This window comes from Trichomycterus rosablanca, chromosome 27 (genome assembly GCF_030014385.1).
Source record: "Trichomycterus rosablanca isolate fTriRos1 chromosome 27, fTriRos1.hap1, whole genome shotgun sequence".
Taxonomy (NCBI): domain Eukaryota; kingdom Metazoa; phylum Chordata; class Actinopteri; order Siluriformes; family Trichomycteridae; genus Trichomycterus; species Trichomycterus rosablanca.
Window position 1 is genome coordinate 3,508,757 of NC_086014.1, and position 8,572 is coordinate 3,517,328.

Consider the following 8,572-nt stretch of genomic DNA (forward strand, 5'->3'; position numbering starts at 1 on the left):
TATCACATTTTAATTCTAATATATAGTGTTAACAATGAAGGAAAACCTTAATTAATGTGTCTCTGTTCTAAGCCTTCTAAATCGCTAATAAAAAAAGCCTGCAGTATAAAAATATGGTATTTATTACTTACTGAGGCTCTGTCTGTGAAAAGACAATTGGCTCTGTGCCCATCATGGCTTTGTGCTGTCAGTGTGTTGTCAGTGTACCGTAATGTCTTGTTTATAATCCTGAAATGTTTTTAAAATTGTTCAATCTTTAAATGTAAAGAGCATCGAACTATACAGTGCTTAAGCCAGGGTAAATCCTGGTAAGGTGCAGTACTTTATGTGGTTCTTCTGTGTGTTTTGTTTATATGTTGTCTTTTGTCTCCCATGATCCCCACCCCCTCAAGGCTCAGGGTCCATTCAAACCCATTCTAATTGTGCAGATAACTTTTGCGTACTTTCAGCAGCTACAGACCTGACGGTAGGGAAAATCTATGCTGCCATGATGATCATGGAATATTATAGGCAGAGCAAGGCCAAGAAACTGCAGGCACTTCGAGAGGAACAGGTACAACAATGTTTCATTCTATTAATGAATGAATTAATTAGGATATTGATAGGATCCATGATGAGACTCACACTGTTTACATACTGTAACACAACCAGTATGGTGTGCATATGTATCTTGTATGTGTATTTATTAGCCCTGTGCTCCACAATTAGTCGTCTGACCCTTCTGTTGGCCGTGTTGTGTCTGACCCAGAACCGAACACCACTGATGTTTCAGCGCATGGAGTCGAATCCAAGCCAGGACACAGGCCAAGAGGTCAATAAAGTCAATGAAATCAATAAAGTCAATGAAGTCAATGAGGTCAATGGTGGACACTTGGTCAACGACCTCCGGGAAGTGCCACTGGAAAACAATGACAGTCTGTGAGTAACAATAAAAATAAAAATCTATCTGTACCTAACTGTACGGACTGAGTAGCAAAGCACGGTGTATGATTTATTTTCCAGTCCTGCTGAATCCTGGGTAACTCCCCGCTCTCAGATCTTCCAGAAGTCGGTTGATGAAAACTGGGGTTCAGACACACTCTACCATCAACATGATGACCGACACAACCCACAGGTAATGCCTCCAGCTTGGTTAAAACATTGCCAATAAGAAGACGTTTGTTTTATTGACAGTCTTTGTTGGGCAGTGCTGTTTTTGTGTGCTTGTGCTTCAGCCTCCATGTGTACTAGCGTCATCTCCATCCCCCACGTATCCCCCTCATGTTTTGTGTTGCTGGTAGCTGTAGAATCTGTCTGTCTCTTTGCCTATGTGTCTCCTTTATGGAGCCAAAAGGCCTCCACACATCTGTAAGAGTTTTTCTATCAAGCATGACTCTGTGGATTTGCTTTGTTTTAGCCACAAGAACATCATTAAGATTGAGCATTATTTTTATGCGATGAGGCTTTTTTGCAGTTAATAATTCCCTTTACTAGAACCAAGGGACCAAGCCCAAACCACCAAAACCAGCCCCATACCCCATTCTCCATCAAACTTTACACTTGGCGCTATTACAGCCAACCACAGCATTCTCCTGGCATTTTACCAATCCCAGATCCATCCATTAGACTGAGAACACAAGTCTTATAATTAGCCACTACTCCATAATCAAACACTTGTGTGTTAACACCACTCTAGCCAACAATATCAGCTTTGCTTCTTTGTTGTTCCTAAGCTAGTAATCAACCCGTAAAGTTACCCGTAGTGTTTCCTCAGAACATCCTGTAATTGTATCCATCCGTCTTGTAGCTAACTGTCCTCTTCCTCTTGTATCTTCAAGTCTTCCAAGCATAATTGTCTCATAGTGTGTCCAAAATAAGAGAGCTCCAGTTTGGTTATCTATGCTTTGAGTGAGATGTTAGGTTTGATTTGAAGGTCCTCTAGAAAAATTCCTCACGAGCTCATGTCCAGCTTTCATGTCCAGCTTTCATGTCCAGCTTTCATGTCCAGCTTTCTTGTAGCTTTAAAACTCATGTTTTAGTATGTTCTACTGCTTCTGGGAGGTACTGGGACGGGCCATTTCTGGCTTGTAGGCATTTACAGGAAGTCAATAGATGTGAGCTGGTCAGATAAATCATCTTTTCATCAGGATTATGTGGACAGCCAGGGCACCAGGATGCACCGTATGATGACGACCTTGCCATGTAAAAGTTAAAAAACATGCTGGTGATGCCCTGGCACCAGACATTAGGAGTATATGACTTAGTTTTGGCAGCATTATTTAATTAATATCTTATAATTATGAGGAATTTATTTGACATCCTGCTTGGTATTCGTGGGGCTTTCTTGTTCACCCTCTCGCCAATAAGTGCTGCTGTCCGTGTGTCCTCCTCTTTTCTTTCTTCCTCTGCTACTGCGACATGTGGCTTTGCTGCAGCTGCTCAGACACACACACACATCTCAACACTAATCATACACTCAGACTCACATGTTTAGCATGTTTAGCTCCACACTGTCCTTGTGTTTTCCAGACAGTAGAAATGACAGCGATGCCGGTTCACTCCGACACTGACACTTCACACCCACTGGAAGGGAGGACTGTCTCCATGCCCCGTCTCCCAGTACACCACCAAGTGAGCATCATTCCATCCATTGCTTCATCTTTCCATCTTTTACTTAGTTATTTACCAGTTTTGTGCTAATAAGTAACGCTTGATGTTTGTTTGGTTTGCATCTGTGTTAACTTATCATGTTTTTTTTTTTAATGCACCCCCCATTTTCTACCAACCGTATCCACTCGTATCCACTCACCCAATCACCCAATCGTATTTCAGCTCTACTTCTGCAGAGTGCCCAAGGAGTGCCTTAACTGCATGAGGTGGGTTGTGCAGGCAGAGGTCGTAATTGCAGCCCACTGTACAGCCCAGACAACTCAATTATGTCCGTGTAGGCGCCCAGCTGGCTGATAGCAGCAAAGGTCAGCACTGGTGGGCTTGTGTGTTTTACCAGTGCGTCACTCAGACGCCTTCCAATGTCTGCGCTGGTGGGCTAGGGTGTTTTACTACTGCGCCACCCAGGCGTCCTCCACCCGAGCGGTTGCATGAGTTAGCAGATGATGAATCTAGAACTGTGTGTGTGAGTGTGAGTGTGTGTGTGGGTGTGTGTGGGTGTGTGTGAGTGATAGATAGAGAGACAAAGAAAGAGAGAAGGACCTTGAGTGTTTCATCGCCATGTCATTACCCAATCCTGTATACATGCTGGCGTGCTGTAGCCAGAGGTCTCTTGCCACACTAACACACACATTGCCATACTAACACACTAACACACTAACGGTGGTTTGGGGCACATAGAACATTAGAAGTGTCAAAAAAAAAGTCAAACTTATTAGTTTTCCTGCAGTTCCTTTTCTGGGAATTAATAATTAAAACAATTCTTTAAACAATTCGAATTTTTTATTTATATTTAAGTCATTTATTGTATTGTTTACTGTGTCGGTGGTAAAGAAAAAAAATATAGATATACAATATAAATATAGCCTTCAAGAAAAACAACCAACTGTCCAAAAATTAAAAGGCAGACTGCAATCGCAGAACGGCACTTTGAGGGTAATGCTGATGTGACCCTCAGTGAAAATGAGTTTGACACCCCTGTCATACATTGTTCTATCAAAAGTATGTGGCACCCTGATAATAAGTTTGTTAGACATCCCATTCCGAAACTATGGACTTATTTACATGGTATGAATATGGTGGTTCTGGTGCTTGGACAGGCTAGTTTGAAGACTAGCTTTAGTGGAGGAGTTTGCAAAGACCATAAATTATTCAGTTCAGGTTTTCTACTTCTCACTTCTGAGGTAAGTTATACACAGGATCATTTTCCCCTCCTGTTGTCCCCTGATTTATAACACGTTATCAGCTCTACGTTCACTCTGACAAGCAAACTGTCTTTATCAGTATTCCAGACAGGATAAAACATTGTGTCTGTACATTTAGGTGTCGTGTTTATTTTTTGACATTTATATTTAGGTGTTTCATGCATATTTTAAAAAATCACATGAAAGAAGTTGCTGGAAAACCACAAACTTTCTTTCTGTGTTTGCTGTCTATTGTTTTGTGTTTGTTCTGCTTTGCATGTTCTACAGCGACGGAGAAGCAGGCCCAGAGGAAATAACCTCAGTGTATGTACCACTGTCTCTCAGTTCCTTTCTCTCTCTGTCTCACTTTGTCTCTCTGCTGATAAAAATGTGAGGGCATAGATATTATTGAAAGCTTTCATATGAATGTGAATCATTAATGCATGCTATGTACATGCATTGTTTTTAGATTGCTTTGTCTTTGCTGGATCCCTGGTAGAACAGAGTACATTACAGTGAAATGAAGCAGTCCTACTGGTGCAATCACATGTAACATACAATAGATAAACCCTGTCAAACTATTGAGATAAACCCTGTCAACAGCTTGTCTTTGGCTTTAAAGTTATTTTAACTGAACATAATCCTCTGGTACAATGCAGTATCACAATACAGTACAGTATGTACAAGACAGTAATGAGAAAGTGTAAAATATTAAGGGACAGAATGATGAGGCATATGTTCAACACAGACGTATCTGTTGTAAGCTTAGCTGCAGTCAAACTATCCCGCTGAATTACATAAACGTAACGATTTCTTCCTTCTATCTGTCTCATTCATTTTACAGACCATCTCTGATGTAAGTCCAATGCGACGTTCTACTTCGTCGCTGGTTCACGCACGATCGGGTAGAAGCATGCGTCTGGACGATTACTCCCTGGAGCGGGTCGAGTCGGAGGAAGGGCCGAGACATGAAAGAAGGAGGAGAGAAAGAGACAGAGACAGGGAGCGAAATCACCGGACCTCTGAGAGATCACTGACTCGATACACCGATGCTGATACAGGTAACACAATAGACATGCTTTTATGTGTGTGTGTGTGTGTGTGTTTTTTTAATATGGGCTTTATTGCCATTATGTCTACACACACACTCACACTTTCTTGACCGCTTATTCAATTAGGGTCGCAGGGACATGCTGGAGCCTATCCCAGCTTTTCAATGGGCGCAAGGCACACAGTAACACCCTGGACGGGGTGCCAGTCCATCACAGTGCAGACACATACACACATACACACACACACACACACACCCACACACACCCATTCACCTATAGTGCAATTCTGTGTCTCCAATTAACCTGACTGCATGTTTTTGGACTGTGGGAGGAAACCGGAGCTCCCGGAGGAAACCCACGCGGACACGGGGAGAACATGCAAACTCCACACAGAAAGGACCTGGACCGTCCGGCCTGGGGATGGAACCCAGTGGATGGAACCCAGGACCTTCTTGCTCTGAGGCGACAGTGCTACCCACCGAGTCACCGTGCCGCCCCTATGCCTATACAGTGCCTTAAAAATAATAAAATGTTTAAGCTTTTTCTCATTAATTACTAACCTGGTCAGGGTTCCAGCAGGTCTGATTTCACAGGAAAACACTGGGTGCATGGCTGGAACAGCCAACCTACGTTTCTCTGTGATTAGATCCCAAACTTGAATGCCGCTTGAAATGTATTCTAAGGACAGTCTTTACTATACTGATAGACCTTATGAAAAGCTGACTACTATGCCAAGACACTGTAATAGGTGTGCAGTGCATGTCCAGTAATTAACCTCTCATATGGGGGCATCACTGGCACAGCCATGGTGTCATACCTTTATTACGGTTGCTCAAGGGTCCAGCTAAGCATTTATTTCCCCATATAACAACCAGCACATTTCTGCTAATTAGAGCATGTTCTTAATATTTGGTGAAATTTTGAGTAGATTCTCTTTGTTTCGTTGTTTTGGTATGACAGGTCTGGGTACAGATCTTAGCACCACCACACAGTCAGGTGAGCTTCCTCCTAAAGAGAGGGAGCGAGAGAGAGGTAGAGCCAAAGATCGGCGACATCACCACCACCATCATCACCATCATCACCACCACAGCTCGGTGGATAAGGAGAGAGATACGAGATACGAGAGAGAGCGAGAATACCGTCATCCCTCACACAACAGACACGATACGCGCTGGTCACGCTCACCGAGTGAGGGCAGAGACGGCAGAGGACTCAGACAGGTATGTTTACAATACGCATCACTGCAATCATGCCACCAGTACACATATAAATGATTTACTGGAAACAAACAGATAAACAAACAAATAGATTTTTGGTTCATGTTTGTTTAATGACTGATAGTAATGCATTTGTCATTTTTTCTTTTGTTTTAGGGAAGCAGTTCGGTGAGCGTTAGTCCGGTACCCTCGACTTCAGGCACCAGTACACCGCGCCGCACTCGACGTCAGCTCCCTCCAACCCCACCAACACCTCGTCCTCACCTGACATACTCCCCTGCGCCGAGAAAACCCCTGCCACCTGCAACTCCACGTCGAGAGGCTCCTCCCATCGGTCCGTCCCTGTCGCGTCGGCCCTCGCCCCGCCGCCCTCCCTACTATGACCGAAACGTTGAACACGAGCCTCCGAACTATGAGCAGAGCGTGATTCAAGGACACACCCATCCGTCACGCCACGGCTCCGTCAATCACAGTCCGTCCCGCCGTAGCCCCGCGTCTCACCATCGCCGCGTGCCCAACGGCTACCGCTCCTCCTCATCTCCGTCCCCTCACCGCCGTGGCCCTCCCCACCACGGCGTGTCCCGTCCCCCCCAGCCCCGCCCTCCCCGAAAAAGCCTTCACGAACAGTACAGCGAGACGGACGAGGACGACTGGTGCTAACCTCCTGTGCTTCAAATCCCAGCTAGAGGAAAAGAGGCATGTAGCTCTGTGTGTGAGAAAGTAACTCGGACTAAACTACGAGCAGCACTCTCACACTGCAGGAAGACGCTGACATGCCTCGCTACCTCTCGTAGCATGTGAGGGGGACAGGGGCTGGGGTCATGGCCGGGGACGTGTTCCGCATGGTCGTGGTCCCTAGCGTCTCATCTCTCAAAGCTAACAAGGCTGAAAAAAGGGTGTAGCACTTAGCGCTGCGCCTTCTAAAAAGACCAAAACACAGAATAAAAGAAAATATAAAAAAAAAAAAAAAAAAAAAAAAAAAAAAGCAAAGATAGAGCAAGTGCTCTTACGACTAAGAGCTCCGCCTACTGCAAAACTAGCCAATGGCATCAAAGCCTGCTACTGATGAGTTTTATCATCTATGTTTACTCTACATGCTGAGTGACCTCATCGCCTGGGGCGTGGCCAACAGGAAAAGGACCAGGCACCGGGAACCGGAGGAAAATATCAAAGCCACACCCACATTACACCCCACATGAGTAAGAGTAGGAGGTATAAAGGGCAGAACAATAAACGAGATACTAATTCATCTTCAGTCTTTTATTAATTGATGAATTAATTATGACTTCTTCTTAAACATTTGGAGCCTGCGATATTCCCTCGCTCCGCTTTCTTTAGGCTTTTTGGACTCAATGGATCTAGAAGAAACCTGCATGATTGATTAAAAACCGTTGAAGATGAACTGTTTTGGAATGGGGAAATGAATTTCATTTGATTTGCCTCTGTTTAAAGACATCATCTCATTGGTCCACAAAAATCAGGTCTGTGTGGGTTTTGGTGAAGAATAATTCATTGCGGGGGATAAAATGCCGTCTTTTAGACTCTTGTGCTGCACTGTTGATCGCCACCTTGGACTGCACTAATAATTTCAAAAGATAAAATGATTGGGGGTGTATTCTCCTAGAAAAAACTGCAGAAAAGAGATTCTGTCAATAATAATACTAATAATGATCTGATACATTCATTACATTAATGATTAATATTTTTTCATCTAACTGATAATACTGGTGGTCAAGTGATTGGCGTTTCTTTTTTTCCTTTTCTTTTCTTTTCTTGCTGCCGTTTCTTTCTCCCTCGTGTTTGCGCACTCGTTTGCAGTTTACATTCGATCACCCCCAGCAAACAGAGACGCCCTTTCTGCAGGGATCAGTGATCCGGGACGCTGGCAGTGCTGTCTTCTCTAAAGGAACTGAAGAAGGACTGAGCTCTTCACTCATTACTAAGTGCACTCCAGGACTGTAGCGGCGCCCGCTCGGTGCCCTTCAGATCTTTTCTAGCGCAGGAGTTTTACCGTTTCTCAGCCGAAGACACGCCGACGCTAAAGTTCAGGGGTCAGCCACGTTTGCGTGTGTGCGTGTATGCATGTGTGCGTGCTCAGTTTTATCGGGGAATCTTACAGTGTGGTTTAGATGACAGAAATTTTATAAGCTTAGTGGTTCAGTTTTTACCCCCAGAATAATAATGCTGCAGCGGTGATCCCTTCAGTGGTGTTCACACGACCGCAGCTGATCATCAGAGGACACTTTTCTCTTAGTAACCGATGAATGTCACTAGTGCTCGGGTTTCACGCTACAGATCGCTCACTCAGGACACACACACACACAACACACTGGATTTGGGATGGATCTGATTTATCTCTGTCGTATTATACATACACACCTCTCTACACTCAGATCATTAGGCTGGAATTGTACTTACTGAATGCAGTCATGGTTTACCATTGCCATCACACATTCACACACACATTCATTTA

General features: G+C 44.2%; 1 protein-coding gene across 1 annotated transcript in view; it reads left to right on the forward strand.

Moving 5' to 3' along the window:
* Positions 1–7,348, forward strand: part of cacna1ab (calcium channel, voltage-dependent, P/Q type, alpha 1A subunit, b) — an 83,645-nt gene extending 76,297 nt beyond the window's left edge. The window contains exons 43-50 of the mRNA XM_062989530.1: positions 453–553; positions 749–918; positions 1,003–1,114; positions 2,509–2,610; positions 4,119–4,154; positions 4,675–4,891; positions 5,843–6,102; positions 6,256–7,348. Of these exons, the coding sequence (XP_062845600.1) occupies positions 453–553; positions 749–918; positions 1,003–1,114; positions 2,509–2,610; positions 4,119–4,154; positions 4,675–4,891; positions 5,843–6,102; positions 6,256–6,759 (1,502 nt within the window). The 3' untranslated portion in view covers positions 6,760–7,348. The remainder of the gene's footprint in view (positions 1–452; positions 554–748; positions 919–1,002; positions 1,115–2,508; positions 2,611–4,118; positions 4,155–4,674; positions 4,892–5,842; positions 6,103–6,255) is intronic.
* Positions 7,349–8,572: the final 1,224 nt, after the last annotated feature.